Genomic DNA, 20,455 nt, shown 5'->3' on the forward strand with positions numbered 1-20,455 from the left:
AGAGAAACTATACAATTGACGAAAAAAAAAAATATACTGATATGTTGGCATACTATTTGAGATTTGTAAGAGTTAAGAATTATTTATTTAATATGTATGCTTACGTCATAGATACAATATTTTTTTTAATTCGGTAGACATACGTTACTGTGGCCCTTAATTTTTTAAACTTCTCTTGTTATCGTAAGGTTATCGTACTGAAATACGTCATTAAATTTGTGAAGCTAATTTTAATTTTGTATTAGTGATGAAATGTATAAAAAAAATTAAATAAATCATTCAATGAAAATAATCAATCAATCACAACTTAATCTTTATTTACTGCTGAAAACGTGCAATTTTAATTATAAACATAGTTCAGTTTACATGTTAAAGCCATCCGCATAGAAAAATCTTAATTATCTTCGTCATCATCTGTTGTCCCAACTGAAAATCCTTCATAAAAACTGTGATATTGTGACGGGATGATTTCTAGTCTGCATAAGTCATGCAAATCTTCATATTTTTCAGCAGAAATTGGTAAAAGTTTATTATATGCATTTTTTAACACAATTTTTTGCACAGGTGGTCTTTTGCCTCGTCTAATAATCTTAATCATTTTAAAATCTTTATCATCCAGGTCATATTTAAAATATATATGTTTATTGTCTTCTTTGCGGTACTGTAGCCATCTTATTTTGAGCCAATTGACAGCATTGCCATCACAATCCACCTTAGCATTCTTAATTAATGCGGTTTTAAGGTTTTTAATATCTATAAAATCCTTTGTATCAATTTCATAGACGTCATATGGATTTTTTCGGGAAGCTTTTCTTATAATTGTATAGAATCCAGATGGATGAAATATCGGTATATTCTTCTCAGCCAGTTCAATAGTCGCGTGGATGTTATCTGCTTCCATTTGACTATGCCCAGGTTCAAAATACTTTTGCTTAATCTCTGGTATATTGAAAGCTTCAACACAGTACAGTAATAGAGCTGAAATATATACATTACGACATTGACTCGCACAAGTATCGGACACATCGATCGGAAATAAATGTAATCGGTTTACCATCAGCTTTGGTTTTCAAATATTTCAATAAGCATGACCCGATTTCGACAGTCCCTTTCCTTCCAATACCTTCGTGCCAGCAATAACAGAAAACATTACGCTTTTCTGCCTCAAAATCCAACATGGTAAAGTTGTAAATCGCAATTCGGCGTTTGTAATAAATTAGCTTAGAGGATGATGAAGGGCAATTACAAATGGCTTCTAAGTCATATTCAACGAAATGTATATCACCAGATTGGGCTGACATTTTTGCTTCATCACGATGTCGTCGTAATTAGTGATGATGATGTCGTGTGATTATTCTTTCTAAATGCCTTTCATACCTTCTTTTTGCATCTCTTTTTCTTCTGCGTTCAAATGTTGAAAAGTAAAACATTTGTCACATATATTTTTCCGTTGTTTATAGAAACCTATATTAAAGTCTCTATTAAAAATCATACGATAGTAAGCTATGTCAACGGGTTTTCTTTGCTCTTCAGAACATTCAATTTTATAAAGCTCATACATCTTGGTTACATTCAGATCTTGATCTAAAAACTCTTTTTTTGTATCTTTTCGCGCATAGTGGGCAGGCATTCGGGGAAAAGATTTTATATGATCTCGTATGAATTGCTTAGTATCTGCCGATTTTTTATTGTGAGGTTCATGTTTGCCCCGTTTATCGATTTGAACAATATTAGTTTCAGTCAGTTTTTTGAATCAAAATCTTACGAATGTTTCTGAGATACTCAAAGTTGCTAAAAAGAATTTTTGACATACATTTTCTCTTTCTATTGCTCCCTTTTTTTTTCAAAAAATATTTGTTTTCTTTTGCTGCCTAAATTACCAGTTCGTTTTGTTTGTACGGGCACTCGGTCTACTAAGCCCACAATATACTGCCTTTTCTGATCAAAACTATCTATTTCCCAAAAGATACAAATATTTCCAATCGCTCTTCTTCATTAAATCTGTCCGTACATTTTTTCTACATTCCTGGTTTTAGAACGCCTTTACTTGAGAGGTAAGGTTCACCTTTTTGCTTTTTATTTTTTCTCAAATTCTTCTTCCATTCACTAGGTGCCGCTAGACCTCTGCGTCTGCGTTTACGATTTTGATGGCCAGGGATAACAGATTCAATACCAGCAATAACAGTTGTATTATTTTCTATGTTTATATCAAGAGTTTCTCTATTCTCAGAATCAGGAACGTTCTGTGTAATAACATCATTTCTTTGAACGTTGTTTCTTGTTTCTGAAGTTGAAAAGTCAATTGATGATAAAGTACATTCATCTGGTGCCGGCTCGGAAACGTTCTGGATCGTAACATCATAAATAATTGAAAGTTGTTTCGTTTTTCCGAAGTTGAAAAGTCACTTGAAGATAAGATACATTCATCTGGTGCAGGGTCGCCATCATTGCTCGAATTTGATAAATACAAATCCTCCACCTACCAAATTTACAACATTTTCCAATGTTGTAAATTTGGTAGGTGACGTTGAAGGTCCAGGTTCACAGAAAATACTTGACAATACAGGGGACAATTTGTAACGTAAGTTTTTATTTTTCAATGGACTATAATAATTATCAAAGAAAATAGTACCGCCAGAGTAACGTATATCGTATTACGTCGCTTTGGTCATTAACTTAAATTATTTTTTTTATAATAATGTTTGGGCCAATAGAACGTAAATAGATAAATGTTGTTTTGGCTTTTTAAACTTAGCGTCAAACACAATTTTGTAACACCCAAAACAACGTAAAAGCTTTTGCGTTGATATGGTTCTATGATATTGTGAAACAAACAATATTTCTACGGTTAAAAATATTATCTTTGCAAATACGTTCCTATAGCCCTAACTGGTTGCAAGATTTTTAAAACTATTTTAGCGGAACTCATGATATGTTTTTTTGGTTCTATTGAAATTTGTTGAAATGCTAATACGTTTTTTTGGAATTTGTGAAATATTGACTATATCGTTACGTCGTTTTGGCAGTTCATAAAGGACCACATTGTGACCCGATTTATGAAAAAAAACGATTTTTGATTTTTTTGTAGTTACGTTCATCTGGTTCTTACACCGCGATTTGTCATTGTAAATAGGGCTCGTTATGTAGGGATGTATGCCTTTTATAAAGACAATTATAATTATCATATCTAAAATACACGATATAGGTACTCATATACCTATATATATATTTTTTATTCAGTCCACAAAACTTATTACAATTGTAAAACTATATGTTTATAACGATAAAGCAGTTTAATAATGTTAGAGCTTTCGGGCTTTTAATTTAAATACACTGATTTTAGTTTCCCTTTTTCACAGAATGAAAGACTTACGCGAATGGTAAGAGAGAACAAATTCAATAATTTTGAGTTACTTAACTAATTCATAGAATCACAAGTGTAGTTCCTATTTATTTACTTCTAAGCTAAACAAGACTCCAAAGATATTGAACTCACTCTGCAAAAGTGTGATAATTTATTCAACTGCAAATAAAAGGCGAGCTTTTGCTATCTGCCCTTCTATCAAAAGAACTCTCAATCATTTTATCAATCTAAAATCGATTATTATTGATCATTCGAAGTATAAATGGTGAGAACCAGCACACATGCTGCAGGACACATTAGTATAGCGTCGTTGAATTATTCAGTGAGGAAGTAATAATTGCCATATAAGTACACTCTCATAAGTCGGATATAAAGCACAAAAGACAGAGAAATCAGAATCTATTTACTTACTTACTGATGTTCTCTTTACTTCCTAATGAATGAAACCCTGCTCCAAACCAATTAGCTGATTGAAGCCATGCTCCTAATCTCTGAGTTTGAGCCAATTAGCCCCCTAGTCCGTAAGTTATGATTGGCTGATTTTTAGTATTTTTGCGTTTTAGTCAATAGTTAGAGAGTGTCAGCCATTCCGAGATCAAATCGAGCCGATGCGAGATCAAAAAATAAAAAAGCAACCGCCGAGTTTCCTGCTGATTCTTCTTGGCAGGAAGGCATTTCCGTATAAGTCATAGATTTACTTGTAAGACTCTTGTAAAAGTTTATTTCAATAAAAATCTTTCTACTTCTAATTAGAATTTTTCAAAAGTGATAACAATCGTCACACTGTACTCTGTAGCAGTCAAATTACGAGAAAATCGCTAAATGTAAAAGAAAACCTGAACCATTGAACCATAGCTGAATGTTTTAATTAGAAAGAAACAGATGTTTCGGTGTTTATTTCATTACAAGAGTTTGCTTATGTTACCAACAACGAATGACCTTCAAAAGCCTTGTCTCCAAATCCCACTTACCTACATAATCCAATATTCCATATAAACAGTATTTTGTAGTAATTTTGCTCTCGGTGCTTTGTAATACCACGTGGGAGTCGTCGTCGTGGTAGGACGCGCGTGGGATGAACTAATACCAGATATTGAAGCATAATTTTGCATCCTAAATAAAATGTTTACCATACACAATGGTACATTCATCTACTGGTTCGATCGATAATGAAAATGATAGAGCACAGAGATGGCCAACATTTTACGTACAATAATAATTTTGCTGCATTATGAAGGTGCACTAAGTTCAAAATTAAAATGATTGGGAATTTAAATTGATAAATGATGATGATTACCTAAGTAATTTTCGACTTAATTAATCAATTATATTTTCCTCCACCTTGTACCTACAGAGAAAGTAACTACGTGACAAAATTTCCTTCAAAGCAACCAGTAAGTAGGTATTTATTGGTTTAAAAAAAAATTGATACCGAACAATATCATAATAAGCGGTGCAATCATTGACCTCAACGGACGTGCAATGAAATCAAATTAGAAATGAAAGTGATGATGTCAACAAACGCCGCCCTACAAGGAACAGATTATGAATCAGCCGGCCTACATGTAGCATGTTTACAGCCTGAACCAGCTGCGTGGGCTCTTTTCAATCGACAATCAACTTTAATTCATTGTCATAAAACCTCCCTTTAAAATCCCTAAAAATAATAATTACGGACTCTGGGATGGAAAACGACTGAAGACTGCAGTTGATGCTTATAATATTGTCACCACAACAAAAGTCACCTAAATTACTTGTGGCGACTTGGCGTCGACTTACTCCGAACACGCCTGTTCGTCTAACTAGCGCAGGACTAGCTCTTCGCTGTTCCTTCTTCTTCTCCTACCTTTTCCTTCTTCTTGCTTCTTCTCCTCCCTTTTCCTTTTTCTTGTTACATCTTGCTTCGCTTTATCTATAGTAAGTATCGTGTATTGTTACTAGTTATGATAAATGAAGTTGCGCTCGTATTATGTTTGATAAGCATTATCTATACTAATATTATAAAGAGGAAACCTTTGTATTTTTGTATGTTTGTATTGAATAGGCACAAAAACTACTGGACCGATTTCAAAATTTCTTTTACCATTACTTAGAGGGATTCTTCCGAATCCGTATAGGCTATATTTTATCCCGGAAAATAGATAAAATATGTCCACCCGTGCGAAGCCGGGGCGGGTCGCTAGTAAAATATAGAGCAAAGTACCTAATGCTTGAAGTTGCAGTCCACAGTCCACATATTCAAATTTGCTTGAACAAAGTACATGTTTGTTGGTTTGTCCTTCAATCACGTCGTAACGAGGAACGGTTCGATCGATGGGATTTTTGCATGGGTTAATAGTCATTAGTCAAAGACCTGGAGATGTAACATAGGCTACTTTTTATCTCGGAAAATTAACGATTCCCTTGAGATTTTCAAAAACCTAAATCTTCGCGGACGAAATTGCGGGTATCAGCTCGTAACTTATAAGTTACACGCCATCAAATACGTATATCATCCAATTTACATGATGCTTGAAGGTTTATTGGCTTGATCATGCAAACTTAATCGGTAGGGGAATGGGGATGTCAGTTTGCATGACAAACATACATTGCCGATAGAGAAGAATAAAAAAGGTTTTTTATTTATATAAACTTTATAAAATGCTTTCGAATCGTCAAGTGAGTACGACTTGTTCAGAATCAGATGCTCTTCACAAGCTTTAAGCTATCTTAAAAATTGGACGATATAATATAAGCGGTGTGTGGGGACCAGGAACCACACGGTTATAATCTGCTCGTCAAGTCGCTCTAAAGTCACTTGAAATTTAGAAAGTAAGGATGCAAAAGTGATTTAACTGTTTCTTAAATTATCCACAGACGAAGCAGTATTTTGTAACAGCTACTTACTGATGGTAGAAAATCTGGAAGTTTTCAATATTCTCTAAAATTTAAAATCTATACTTAACAACCATTGACGTGAGTGGTTATGTAAAACACAGTTTGACATAACCACTGCAGTTCATGACATAACTACGAGTAGCTACCAACCTTTGCAAGTTCTCTTGACTTCAGAACTTGATAAAATGCAGAGAATTTCATCCAGATAAATAATCTCAAACATGAATTAATTTTCCTTTAGGTAGGTGTCAGTCTAAGTACCTAGAGACGTAATCAACACCTTCCATTCAGGAGTAAATTGGGATTATATTACTGTAGTTATTTTAATAAGTGGTAAAACCTGGATCAATAAGATCCATTTGATGCTTCCATTATCAATTTAATATCAGCACAGTGCAAACTAAGTAAACCAATCCGTAGACAAAACCGCAAGTAACTCTACCATCCATTTCCCACCTTTGTTTACATATTTACCACTAGTAAATTGATGCAAAAACAAACTGTTTTTTCATTTGCAACCTTAAAGCGCATGTCTCAAGTTACAATTTAGCTTAACATCCCTTTTCAATTCCATTCTACCTCTAGTAACGCAGGTGTCTTAAGTACACTAGCAATAAGCACTACTAAAGATCGAAGTTAAACTTTAACAGGGTCAAGTTAGCGGTAATTCACGAGGTCATGAGTTATTCACACCGTGACATTGGAACTACCACGTGCACTGTTGCTAGACGACGAAATAAACAAACAGTTGCCCTCATTGGCAGGCCTACCTTCATTCAGCTTTTGAAATTCTTGGTCTTGGACGTATTTCTTTTTAAGACTCCTGAAAGTGTGTTCGCGTGTTGGCGACTTGACGTCACTCCTTCAGTTGTATTAATTTTGTATTCAAGGCTTTCAAACATAATGATCTAAGACCAGAAATCCTTTTCTGATCTTGAACGAATAATGGTCTGATAAACAGACTTGTTGAGAACTTATATTGTTTCCTTGTTTCTTGTGTTACACAATAAAATCTGTGATAAAATCTTATTCAAAGTTGTGTTTGCGTAACAATTTGGACACATAATTAATTAAATATAATTATTATTAAAGTAACACCTAGTCTCATGGTCTCTTTTTCTTCTTTCCATGCTGATGATATTCAAATCCTCATTTTTGCATAACTGTGTTAATTTATTATTCATTGGAGTTACTTAGTGATTTTAAATTTTGTACCACCATTTTCACTATTTCCAAGAATTTTGAGAACTTTTTATTCGAGTGAAATTTTGGGTTTCATTTGGGATTAATAATGGAGTCTAATGATTTATCGCGGAGCCTAGATCGTGGTAATTGGTGGAAACCTAATTATTGGAAGACACGACCGCGCGTCGCTTCTGCGTCACTGAAAGGAGCTGATCCCACAGAAATAAGGAATGGCTGGCTAACTCTACCTGATTCTCAGGTAATTTTATCTTAAATAAAACTGGTCAAGTGTGAGTCGGACTCGCACACGAAGGGTTCCGTACCAAGTAGGTATACCTAACACTTTTATGTAGAACACTGCAACTTCGGCATCTTAGTAAATTCATTTTTTCGTGAACACATTTTATTTTGTGATGTAACCACAAATTCAAGGTTTTCGGATTTTTTACTTTACTTGTGCTATAAGACCCTACGTACCCTATAAGTTTTAATGACAGACACGACAGACAGACGGACACACAGACAGCAAAGTGATGCTATAAAGGTTCCTTTTTCCTTCTGATGCACGGTAACCTTAAAACAACTTTCTGATAACTATAAAAATTTTAGCTTTTTGTAAACGGAATCCATCCATCGATTTTTTTAGTGTTATTCTTTCCACTTTTTTTTTTCTTGTTTATACAATTTATGTTTATTAAGTAAACACTAATAAACAAGCTGTTGCCTACTAAGTAAGTACTTCATCCGTGCCAAGTTTGTCTCATCGAATTTTCTGTTTTCCTGTGAGACTAAGACATTTTTCTAAAGATAATTATAAAGATTTAGATTAAGATAATTCGTTTTCAGGATGCAAGCTTTGAGCGTCAAAAGCGTTATTCAGAGTAAGCTGCGCCCTTTACATGTATGTACATTCACATTGACTAGGCAGGTAGGTATACTAAGATGGATTCTGACAAAACTTCACGAAGTAAAATTATTTTGTAATATAAACTATTTATTTATAATAAAATTGCTGCAATAAAGCTGTCTTTGGAAGGAGGTAGGTATAGGTACCTACTAAGTATCGATTTTAACAAAACCTTAAGAATTATTTATTTCTTTCAACCGATGACCTTTGAATAAATGAATAGACCGTATGATAATAATAGTTTAAAGTTTGATATTCCAGCTCTGGTATCTAATTACTTAGCAACTTTTTGTAGGTAGGACAGATAGGTAGGTAATTATTATCATTGCTTTATAGCCTTGCCTAAAAATCAATAGCAAACACGAAAATTGAACCAACGATAGAACGAAATGCTTCCTACGTATCTATTGTAAGAAATATGAAATATAAAAAACTAATTAAGTTAAGTACCTACCTACCAACTAATACCTACATAATCAGTATAAGTACCTTATACTTTTTAAAAATAATATAGGTAAGTACTCTAAGTAGGTATATCGTTCTTTTCTAATTCTGGTGACTGGTGCGAAAGAACAAGGTCCCCTGGGTCGTGCCTGGGTCCTGACCCTTTACTTTTGAGATTTTGTACTTACTTTATGATGTGTTTTTTAAATACCTAATACCTAGGTACCTTCCTACTTGATTGGTAGAGTAGGAAATAACATGGGTTACATGTAATGTGCATAACATTTTGAAGTGTCTTATTTTGAAAATCTTCATATCCACTCCTCGACTCTTAGATAGGTAGGTATTGCTAACGGTCGATAGCTGTTCAGAATTCTGCTTCTAGTTCATTTTACAGTGAACATACTTTGAAGTGCTTAGGTTGGCTAAGACTTCTCTGCACATAACACCCCCGACAAGTGGAGGTTACAGTAACTAGAAAAGAGTTGATAACTTTCAAACGGCTAAACCGATTTTCTTGGATTTTAGCTAAGAACACTCTCGATCAAGCTAACTTTCAAACAAAAACAACTAAATTAAAATCGGTTCATTAGTTTAGGAGCTACGATGCCACAGACCGATACACAGATAAACAGATACACACGTCAAACTTATAACACCCCTCTTTTTAGGTCGGGGGTTAAAAATAGTTAAATGCGACAGTCAAATAAACTGAAACAGACTAAAAAGTATCGGTAAACGAACCAAACTACTCCGAAAGACTCAAGAACCGTAAAAGTGTTATTTCTTGGTCACGAGCCGAGACACATAAGATACCACAAGTAACAAACAACAGTTTGCATACCTAACAGTCCTTTAAAGCTGTAACAATAAAGACGGCACGCTAACTTAGTCAGCGCTGACTGTTACATCACACGCCTGCCTTGCGAGTTCTGACTCAGCACCGTATATGGAGAATGCGAAACGAGATTGTAAAAAACCTTTTGTTTTGTCACCTTTGGAATAAGATCAAATTTTACTGTATCATATTGCATTCGCTAAGTAAGGTCGTCTGGATAAGTTTACCTGGCATTGTGTTTAAAAATAATAAAATACATACCTAGTACCTAGTACCTGTACCTACCTACCTACTTAGACTATTTTTTATATTTTGCAGCAGCTACTAACTAGCAAAAATTGTAAAATTGGTTGCCTAGTTCCTGACTAGAATGAGCCCCTGTTGTACTTGATACCCCAACCATAATCTTGATGGTATTTCTACCGGTAGCGTACCTACGTCATAAATTTGCATATTTTGAAATCTAGTTTTGGAGAGCAGATATTTTCCTTCTGATTTTCTATTATTAGTCATTTTGAAATCACGCTTCGATCATGAGCTACTGTATCGATCCCATATCTATGGTATTGATCCTACGAAGATTCTTCGTGATCATTATGGGACAATTTTAAAGATGATCCTATGTAAATGATATAATTACTTAAGCTTTTTAGTTTATAGATGCTAATAAATTCTGTTTAAATTTAAATATCATGAGAGCCGCCTTTTTGTCTGCCCACTAAACTAAGCTAAAAACTGGTTTCAAATTTTAAATTTCCGACTAGGCAAAAATCGCAGTGAAGCTCAAACATTATACAGCAAAGCGTGATGTTCCCTATCACGAGCTAAGGTCGATAACTGCCAATGAGTCATAAACACTGTATATTATGTGCCTTGTATGGTCATTTTTCGAGAGCTCCTCCGCCATTAGACGTTTGCCTTGGACTAAAGATATCTAAATTATCGTTAATGGCTGATACCATAAAACTAGCTCTAAGACTAAGATCTGTTTATACTTATTTAAAAAACACTTCAGTATTTAAATAGGTACTTATTTCCATAACGTTCAGAACTAGCTGTTGACTACGACTTGATTCGATATTCTTTTTTCCCGTATACTTAATCAAGAATTTTTGTTGTAAAGCGTACTGCCTACCTAGCGTTGATCGCTCATTGCAGTCAGCTCCAGAAAAATTTGCCCAAAAACTGACGGAAATAAAAATTTGGAAATTGTAGTCGATCATTCAAAATACAGTACAATCCATTACAAAATGATTTTTTCACGTAACCCCCAATACTTTTTAAACCTACAGAGTAGACCTGATTAGAAAAAAAAATAAGAAAGTTTAAAAAAAAGAAAATGAATTAAAATCTGGACATCAGCGCAGAACTCAGAACAGAAGGCACAGAACTATATTTTAGATTGGCAACAGGTGAATTTTAGCTCTTTAGGTAATAACCTTCTAGTAGAACTCTCAGCTTTTACTCGAGCACCTCCCCAAAATTAAAGAAAAGAAAGAAAAAAAATGCATTTATTTGTTGTTTACCTACGAGCTCTCAGAAGCTTCAAGGATTCTAAGCGTTCCCGGACCCGACGTCTTATATTCATGATGTACCTGAACACTAAATGTATGTATTTAGTACCCATTAAACCTACGTTGTTCAATACTAACTAACCGGCATCAGGATCATTGAAATGAGTGTCTAACAGTAACAAGAATGCCACTCTACATGTTAATTGTGTTCGCTTAGATAAATAATCGTGAATCGTGATTTGTCACTGATGCAAAGTACCTACCTACTCAAGACCTCAATAGTTCACTTGGTACGATAAACTTTTCATCATTATCTCTCCTCTAGCCTGAACTGTCCCGAGAACTCTCCTCAACTCCTTTTTTCATTCCTCAGCCTCTCAGTCCTCATCAGGCCAGTCATGTAAAAAATAAGTCATGCCGCCAAATCCTCCTCATACATCAATGCTGCCAATCTAGTTTTCGTCCACCACGTTAGCATGGCAATTCATATAGGTACAAGGAAGAGCCCACAAGTCACATCTTGACATTACTAAATCTAATAAGCGTCCTATACTAAGCTATAGGTATCTCGTAAAAGCGATTAACTGGAAAATGTAGGTAGTTTTTAAGTTATCCCTAAAAACACGTGGGAAAATTTTAAAACTATTGAATCAACTTTTTTTTTAATTCTCATATTATTGGCGATAACACGTCTTGTAGTATTTTTTATACAGATCTACACAAGTGAGCTTTCCGACCTATGTTTTATCATTATTAAATCAAGGTCTACTATTTATTCTAATCTACATTTGAAAGGCTAGTCGGTACCTAAGTACCTAGTTAGTTTTATATGGAGCGATTGCCCTCAGATCACTGCAATTTGTAGCGCATACAGATTAAAATAATTTTTCCCTTATAACTATATGCAAGGTCAGATGGTAACCATCACAGAAACCACCACCATCAAACAAGATCTAGGTTTAGATAGAGATAGTTTTTTTGATTATATCACTCATCGACGGCCCACTACTGAGCACGGGTCTCCTCTCAGAATGCTTAGGCCACGTTGGTAGTATATTCCATGTCTGCCACGCTGGCCCAGTGCGAATTGGCAGACTTCACACGCCTTGGAGAACATTATGCAGAACCCGCAAGTGTGCAGGTTTCTTCACGATGTTTCCTTCACTGTTAAACAATGATATTAAATTGCTTAAAACGCACATACTTATCTAGAACCTACTTCGAAAAATTTACATGTGCCAATTGTGCGTGCCCGGGATCGAACCCCCGACCTCTCGAAAAGAAGGCCGACATCCTAACCACTAAGCTATCACCGCTACAGCTGATATAGGTACCATATAATGTAACAAATCCTGATTTTATAAAGAACAAACGCTGCCACCGATATGCGGCTTAGGTAGGTACATACTCACTTGCTCCGTTAATTGAAGAGAATTGCGACCGTTTGAGTGAATACGCTAATCAATTCCGATGGCCACATCGATTACAATAAAATTTTCAGTGAGCGTTGTCATGTCAATTGTACCTACCGCCCGCGGGTACGCACGACATATAGATAGGTGTATATAAGTCCTCTTTATTCCCTATCCCGTGGGAATTTCGAAAAATCAATCAGGCCTCACTCCTTGTCTACATTGGATACCTATTGGGCATTGGATTCCTAGAGAAAAAAATCACCTACATTTTTAATTTTATCCAATTCACTTAACTTCTTCTTTCTTACGTTACGTGGAGATACTAGCTACATGCAAGATCTCAAGTTTCTAGTTCCAGCCCTTACTTTACCTAATGTTTAGTAGGTATTTACGTTGATATGTCCGTCAGTTTCTCCGTCATGTACGTAGATAGCAAACCTTTAAAATTGATTGATTTTCTAAAGACTGACCTTCGCAATATCTTACGGAAGCGGTAGCCGGTGCTCAATATACTCGTAAACTACAACAATAAAGTGGCGGACTGGCAGGTTGTCGAGCGCAGCGATGCGTGGGCGCCGACCTCCCACCCTCTTGTTTTCTACATTTAGGTATTACCTATCATTTTGCGAATATTAAGGTCGTAGCCGTGGTCATAACTAGGTATGTTTTATGTATTCTAAATTTGATTTCGTATAAGTATTATGTACCTACCTGCTAATATTCTTATTTTAAATAGCTTCATGAACTTTATTCGGACTTTGTAGGGCGCTCTATACAGACTAAGTCAACATAATCCTGATCTTCCTCTCGAGTACCTTACCTACCTATTCAAATCCATACTAATATTATAAACGCGGAAGTGTGTCTGTCTGTCTGTCTGTCTGCCTGTCTGCTAGCTTTTCACGGCCCAACAGTTTAACCGATTTTGACGATACAGCGTTACAACGTTACAGCGGCACAGCGTTAGCTTACATCCCGGGGAAGGGCATAAGCTACTTTTTATCTCGGAAAATCAGTTTCCACGGGATTCTTAAAGAATGAGCCTTTAAGAATCCCGAAGTTTAACCGATTTATATGGGTACAGAGGTAGCTTGCAGCCCGGAAACTGGCATAGACAACTTTTTATGCCGGAAAATCAAAGAGTTCCTACGAGATTTAAAAAAACGAAATCCACGCGGACGAAGTCGTGGGCATCATCTACTAGATATTGAAGATTGTGGTGGATTAGAGACGGGAGACACCTCTGTTATGTGTGGTACCTGCCTACATCAATACATTAGAGATTTTTTTTTGTCAACAGGCACGCTTCCAACAAAAGCAACTTCAGGAGCGTGAGTTGAAAATCGCTTCGCTGTACGAAGCGCAACAGGCGAGGGCACTCGACCGCGTCCGACACTCGCCCAGCAATGGCGTGGCGGCCACTCCGCCGCAAGCACCCGTCACGCACCACCCGGGAAAGGTACAAATTGAATAGTCCCTAATGTTGCACGTAGCTTACTATCCACTAAGCAGTGGCGTGCACTCCATCTCCATCCATACAAATACATTATGTCATTCTTTGGTCCATACCGGCGAAACAGAACAGTAGCCGCGTACCTGACTTATATGCCCCTTTTTCTTAAGACCACAGAATTAAACAGAGTGTACCCAGAAGTCTAGCCAAAACTTAGGGGTTATTATTATACCACAATCCAATGCCAATAACCATTTGTCTTATCTTGTTGCTTTAGTGATTTAGTATTTTTCAAACCCGCATTGTATAGCATGCAATGCGTGGGTCAATGCCCCACCTACGACGTAGCATTGAATTCGAGTGACCTATTTACGCAACGGTCGATGAACTCTAGCGTCAGTCAGTTGTTTTATTTGCAATATATTGTGAACTTTAAAAATATAGGATTTTTTATTTATTTTTCGTAGTTTTTTTTTATTATAGTATCTTATCTTATCAGTAATCGTCATTGCTATCACCGAAATGTGAAAGTTCTAGAGAATACTAAATTGATTCAAAATGTTTTCCCATTCATTTTCAGGTGCGACAAATGTTCGAAGAAAGGCGTACAAAAGGCATCGATAAAAGCTACCCGCTCCAACCCATTCAAAACACAGAGCGTACTCCGCCACGGAAAACCTTGCCAAATGGCTACACCAAAGTTTCCTCGACCAGTAAGACCTCGGTGGAGAAAAAGACTGCCAAAACACACACGAATTTCAGCACTCATAGTGTTAAGAAACAAAGTACTACTCAGGTAAATGCAAGCTTTTTTAAAGGCCACAAATCCTCATACATCCTCATTTTCTTATTCCTAAATTCTTACACTCCAGCAAAATTTGCAAACTTTTTTCCACTTTGCTGCCCAACCAATTAAATAAGTATATGAAAATATGGATTTTAGGGTCGAGAACCTTATCTCCACGTCCGCGTCAGGCGTAAGAGGCGTTGTTGTGGGAGTGCTCAAAACGTTTGTCTTTGTTCAAATAAGGAGAATACATAATTATGCATCATCATGATTTTTTCTTTTCCTCAGGTCCAGAAAATAGACAATATGGTAAATGGTTCCGGTGACCTTAACCACAATCACGAAACGGACTTGAATACACAGAAAATTATGGTAAGACAACTAAACGTCGTCTGTTAACTTAGCAGCAACTAATAAGTGGCAGGTTAGCAATGCAGTTAAGCCTGATATAACCTTACTCGTAACTAATAGATACAATTGATTGTAATATTAGGTATTATGTGAAAGTCTAAGTAGAAAGTGTCTGCCTATCCGTTTGCTAGTTTAACCGATGGTGCAAAGATGTTTGCATCCCGAGGTCGGATATAGGCCCGGAAAATCAGTGTTTGCACGGGATTTTCAGGAAATCTAAATCCACGCGCTCGAAGTCGCGGGCATTACTTATAGGTATCTAGTTAAATATAAAGGTTCAGTCTTCCTAATATTTATTTGTTACTTCATCCGGGTGCGTGGAAGATTTTGACAGGTTTTTAAACCCCAGGGAACTTTCATTTTCCGGAATAAAAAGAAGCTTATGTCCTTGTTTCCAGGATGCAGCATGCATCTCTGTACCAAATAGATGATGTTCGCAACTTCATCCACGTAGATTTAGGGCTTTAAAAATTCCGTGGAAACTCTTCATTTCGTCCTTATTTTACACGTATTAATTAAGTAAATCGCTTTTTTTATTCAATCGGTCGTAATATTTTATTGTATAAGTAAATCGCTTTTTTTATTCAATCGGTCGTAATTTTATTGTATAAGTAAAATTATTACTTTCCTCAGCCACAGAGCAACGGTGAGATAATTCCAACAGTAGACGAAAGGGATCACGTAGATAATGAAAACAACGAAATGATAGAAAATGAGACATTCCCTGAGGCGCTCGCACCTACGCCCTCGCCGCGATCTCCTGAACCCGTCGTCGAAGTCAAAAGGCCACCGAGAAGGTGAGACATTACAGTTAGCGTTAGGTAAAAAGACCTCTGGGGGACAATCGACTAGCTGGACGGTACTAAATGGCCGAAGATAGATTTCTGAACGAAGCTAAAGAAATTCAGTTCAAGATTGCCTAAAAGTGAATAAAGTATTGTTTTTTTTAATCTGTGGTGACTGTTGTTTTGTTGAACATACCATAAGTACTAATGAGTAATAACACTTCGACACCCGCCCTATGCGCTTGCTAGAAACCTACTTCGGCCTACACTTCAGCCTATTTTGGCTGAAGCCACTGAAGCCGAAGGTTCGATCGAACACTAATAGGTTACTTTCCTACTGCGCGGGAAGCGTAGGTTTGACTGACGAACCAATCTGGGCAATTAGAGGTGCGTGCTCGGAATCCAGCCCCGACTCTCCGACGTTTTAACCCCTAGGTTATCACTGCTTTTAATTACCATCCCGTGACCAGAAAATTAAGACTTGTTATACTTAGGTTTAGATCCGAAGAAAATTTTGTTATCCGTAACTAAATACCTACCTGCTATAGTGCGCGACAGGTTAAGAGATGGTAACCGGGGTGGGGCGCCCCGCAAACCCGCACTGCAGCGAGTATGCGGGGCGTCCTCATCTCGGTTGCCATTTCAATCTATCGCCTACTATATAGGTATAACTAGACTTAGATACTAGGTATATTAAGTGCATGTTAGAATCAAGGTATGGTTTCCAGAAGTCCAGTTGCTGCACAGAGACCTAAAAGTCCAGTGAAAAGTAAACCTGCAGCAGTACCGGCCGCTCCACCAAGAAGAGTTGTCAGCGAAAATAAGGTATGTAGATACTATAGAAAATTTGTTTTTCAAGAAAACAAAGATTCCCATAGTCTAGTCATAGAACATTAGAATAACCCATAAATGACCATTGATTTGATATAACTTCATGAAAAAGGATTTAATAATTACCTATTATACTTTACAAGCTGAAAAAAAAATATTGACGTTTCCAAATTCAAAGACCACGCAAATTCAATGATGATTCAATGTCATCAAATTGTCACCTTTGATAATAAAATTGTAGTGATGTCTTAAAAATTATATTAGGTTTATTTTTTAGTTATAAGTGATGCTTGTTTGCGAAATTCTAATGAAGCGGGTATATTGGTTAGGTACCGGCGCGGGAGAGCAGTAAGCCCAAGGGGGTCATGCAGCGAGCTCCAGTAAGTGTTTCTTTGTTACTTTCCCCTATTGACTCAATACACAGAATATCCCAAAGACATGAATGTAGCGCTGGAATAGGTACCCTAAAATAAACGAGAGCATGTTCTTATGGAATTTTCCAAAATTCAAATAGCTACCTATATATTTATGGCTCTTATAATAATGTTAAGACTTTAGCATCAGTTTAAAAATGTTTTTTTTATTGCAGGTACTTAGAAACAACACAGCCACGGTAAACATTTTTTTTTTATTGATTGCTCATTAAGTATCCTATCTATTACGTAATGTACGTAATTTGTTTTTTTTTTAAGTTTTAAGTTACTTCAAGTGACTTTATGAGGACTATGAGTCTTAAGTAACTTTTGACTTTATTGGAAACGATGGGGCTAAACACGATAAATTCCGAAATCTCGATAATACCTAAACATTATTTATTTTACTATCTTTTTACCACTGTAATGAGCAGTATTAATCTAGGATCGTTTTAAAATGCATCCGAACCTAGACCATCAATTTGTCAGGCAATTTTGTCGCCAAACTTGATCCATCTAGAATTAAAAAAAAAGTAAATTTAAAAGTGTTCTATTTCAGAACTCACAGCCGCTAAGCGCTTCAAACAAACCCCGTGCAGCCCCGTCAGCCAGCAAGAGCGCCGTCCCGAGCGAGGGAGGCTGCCCGGTGTGCGGCCGACACTTCGCGCCCGACCGCCTGCCCAAGCACCAGGAGATCTGCCGCAAGACGCACGCCAAGAAGCGCAAGCCCTTCGACGTACTGAAGCACCGCCTGGCCGTGAGTACTGCACTTTAAAGGTTCCGTACCTCAAATGGAGAAACGGAACCCTTATAGGATCACTTTGTTGTCTGTCTGTCAAGAAAACCTATAGGGTAGGTACTTCCCGTTGACCTAGAATCATGAAATTAGGCAGGTCTTTATAGCACAAGTAAAGGAAAAAATCCGAAAACCGTGAATTTGTGGTTTCATCACAAAAAAAAAATGTGTTCATGAACCAATAATAAAATTAGTATTTTCAATTTAAATTAAGAACTATACCATCATCATCATGTGTGTATCATATTTTAGATACCTGTACATTCTAAAACAGATTTTTATTTATTTTTATGCACAACAGTTTTTGATATATCGTGCAAAATGTCTGAAAAATACCCGAGTACGGGACCCTCGGTGCGCGAGTATGACTCGCACTTGGCGGGTTTTTTTTTCAGCAACTGAAAACCTATCCTTAAACGCCTGCATCTGCTTATGAAAATTAATTGTTCTCATATCAGGGCACAGAAGCGGAGCCGTTTATCAATAAGCTACGTAAGGGCACTCCATCTACGACAAAAGTGCAACAGAAATCTCTGAACAGTAACTGGAGGCAGAAACACGAGGAGTTCATTCAAGCTATCCGCGCAGCCAAGCAAGTGAAGGCTCATCTCGAAGCGGGAGGTTAGTATTACGTACCTAATCATTACATAGCACAAGCCATTTTGTCAAAGTGGGGTACGCGCACTATTTGGAATAGGTACCACAGAATCGTAGGCGGAATGCGACAACGCATTACGCAGTGGCGGCTGCTTAGCTAACTCAGTTTTTTTTTGTGACCAACGCCTTAGTTCTCAATCTTGTTAGGTACTTGTAAGTTACCTGAACGTAGCAGTTATTATGTGTAAGCAACTATCTCACATACACTCGCATACACATGCACCCATACACAAACACGCATACGCACGCACGCACACTCGGAAACACACGTATCTATATGCACACGCGCATACACAGACACATACGCACACAAACAAAATTACTATGTACTCATAGTAAACAAAATTACTATGTACTCATAGTAATTTTGTTTGTTAGTGTGTGTATGCACTGTGGGTACTGCAGACACCTCAATACAAGAATGCAAAGTGTAAAATCACTTTGCAATTATATCATGAGCTTCCATAATATGACGCCTGCTTCTATCAGCTTTGAACCCATCTAATGTATTCCAGGTAAACTCAGCGACCTCCCACCACCGCCTCCTTCAGAGAACCGCGACTACGTGCAGTGTCCTCACTGCAAGCGACGCTTCAACCAATCCGCAGCCGAGCGACACATCCCCAAGTGTGCCAGCTTCCAGTTCAATAAGCCCAAGCAACCCGCCAAAAGGAAATAACTGCATACATCATCAGACCTGAGCAGACCTTACAGAGGTCATAACTACACACAACGACGTGGGATCCCTCGACAGAGGATTAAGAAAACAGTAGAAGAGAACTTGGCTAGTGACTCATAAATTATACTCCTAAGGTTATTTTATTTCTGCTAACACATATGTTAAAATGTTGACTAATCTTAACTTCTCTATCAAAACTACTCTATCAAAATTATCGGTAATCAAAGTAAATTCATATCGTTCTACTATTGTTTTATAGTACTTTTATCCTTCAGTTCCCTATATACTCATTTAACAGGCATTTTAATAACATGCGGCATTTCTCAATGAAAAATTCCCTTATCAAAAGTAGGAGTACGGCTCCAAGTAATCTAATGGACAAACCAGCCACAAATATATCGACACAATTTATTACAACGTCGCCAAATATCTTTTGCGACACTTTAGTCCAAATAATTTTCACTTTTGCTCTATTCTACCTGGTGAAATGCTTCTACGACATCATAAGTCCAAACGTGCAAAACTGAAAATGGAAACATCTATAATATTCTATATTTAAAGCTTTTTTTTTTTCAAACGGTCCTGTTTTGAGTTTTGAACGTTTAATTTGTTTCCACGACATTTTCGCTGTTTATTCTTGTGACATCTTCAAACTTCATACTTTCAAGTTTTCAAGCCTTCAGGCAAAAGCGATAATTTTAATATCCTGGTTCAAAATGTTAGCGCCAGCAAGTATTTTACTTCAAGTGTTTTTCACCATTATTTTCTGTTACACTACTTGGACGCTTTTCCATTTTATACAAGACTACAGATACATCTGCCAAAGCTTGGGAGATTTGAGGCTGCCCCCGCTGGACCAAAATACCGATGAACTTTGGCCATTAAATTACGAATGATTTTTTTTCGAATGAAAGTCACATAGAAAAACACAAGTTTCGTTTTCTAAAAAGCACATCAATCGATATTTTTAACTGATTGTACACTTACTGCCGTCCTAAAAACCCGTTAACAGAAAAAAATATATTTTAAGAGTTATCGCCAAAAAATGGGAACTTAGGAAAAGTGTTTCAAAAAAAATTTGCTGAGAAACCAAATTAAA

The 20,455-nt window shown here is 36.7% G+C and overlaps 1 protein-coding gene across 4 annotated transcripts in view; it reads left to right on the forward strand.

The window, feature by feature from the left end:
- LOC123875129 (zinc finger C2HC domain-containing protein 1C) overlaps positions 1-19,896 on the forward strand; it is a 30,185-nt gene extending 10,289 nt beyond the window's left edge. The window contains exons 2-11 of one of the 4 annotated variants that reach the window (XM_045920801.1): positions 13,845-14,003; positions 14,578-14,793; positions 15,073-15,156; positions 15,829-15,992; positions 16,709-16,805; positions 17,141-17,191; positions 17,401-17,424; positions 17,784-17,981; positions 18,479-18,641; positions 19,193-19,896. In XM_045920801.1, the coding sequence (XP_045776757.1) occupies positions 13,845-14,003; positions 14,578-14,793; positions 15,073-15,156; positions 15,829-15,992; positions 16,709-16,805; positions 17,141-17,191; positions 17,401-17,424; positions 17,784-17,981; positions 18,479-18,641; positions 19,193-19,356 (1,320 nt within the window). In that variant the 3' untranslated portion in view covers positions 19,357-19,896. The remainder of the gene's footprint in view (positions 1-13,844; positions 14,004-14,577; positions 14,794-15,072; positions 15,157-15,828; positions 15,993-16,708; positions 16,806-17,140; positions 17,192-17,400; positions 17,425-17,783; positions 17,982-18,478; positions 18,642-19,192) is intronic. The other 3 variants (XM_045920802.1, XM_045920803.1, XM_045920804.1) reach the window with 3 other exon arrangements.
- The last annotated feature ends 559 nt before the right edge of the window (positions 19,897-20,455 follow it).

Source organism: Maniola jurtina, chromosome 19 (assembly GCF_905333055.1).
Source record: "Maniola jurtina chromosome 19, ilManJurt1.1, whole genome shotgun sequence".
NCBI lineage: Eukaryota > Metazoa > Arthropoda > Insecta > Lepidoptera > Nymphalidae > Maniola > Maniola jurtina.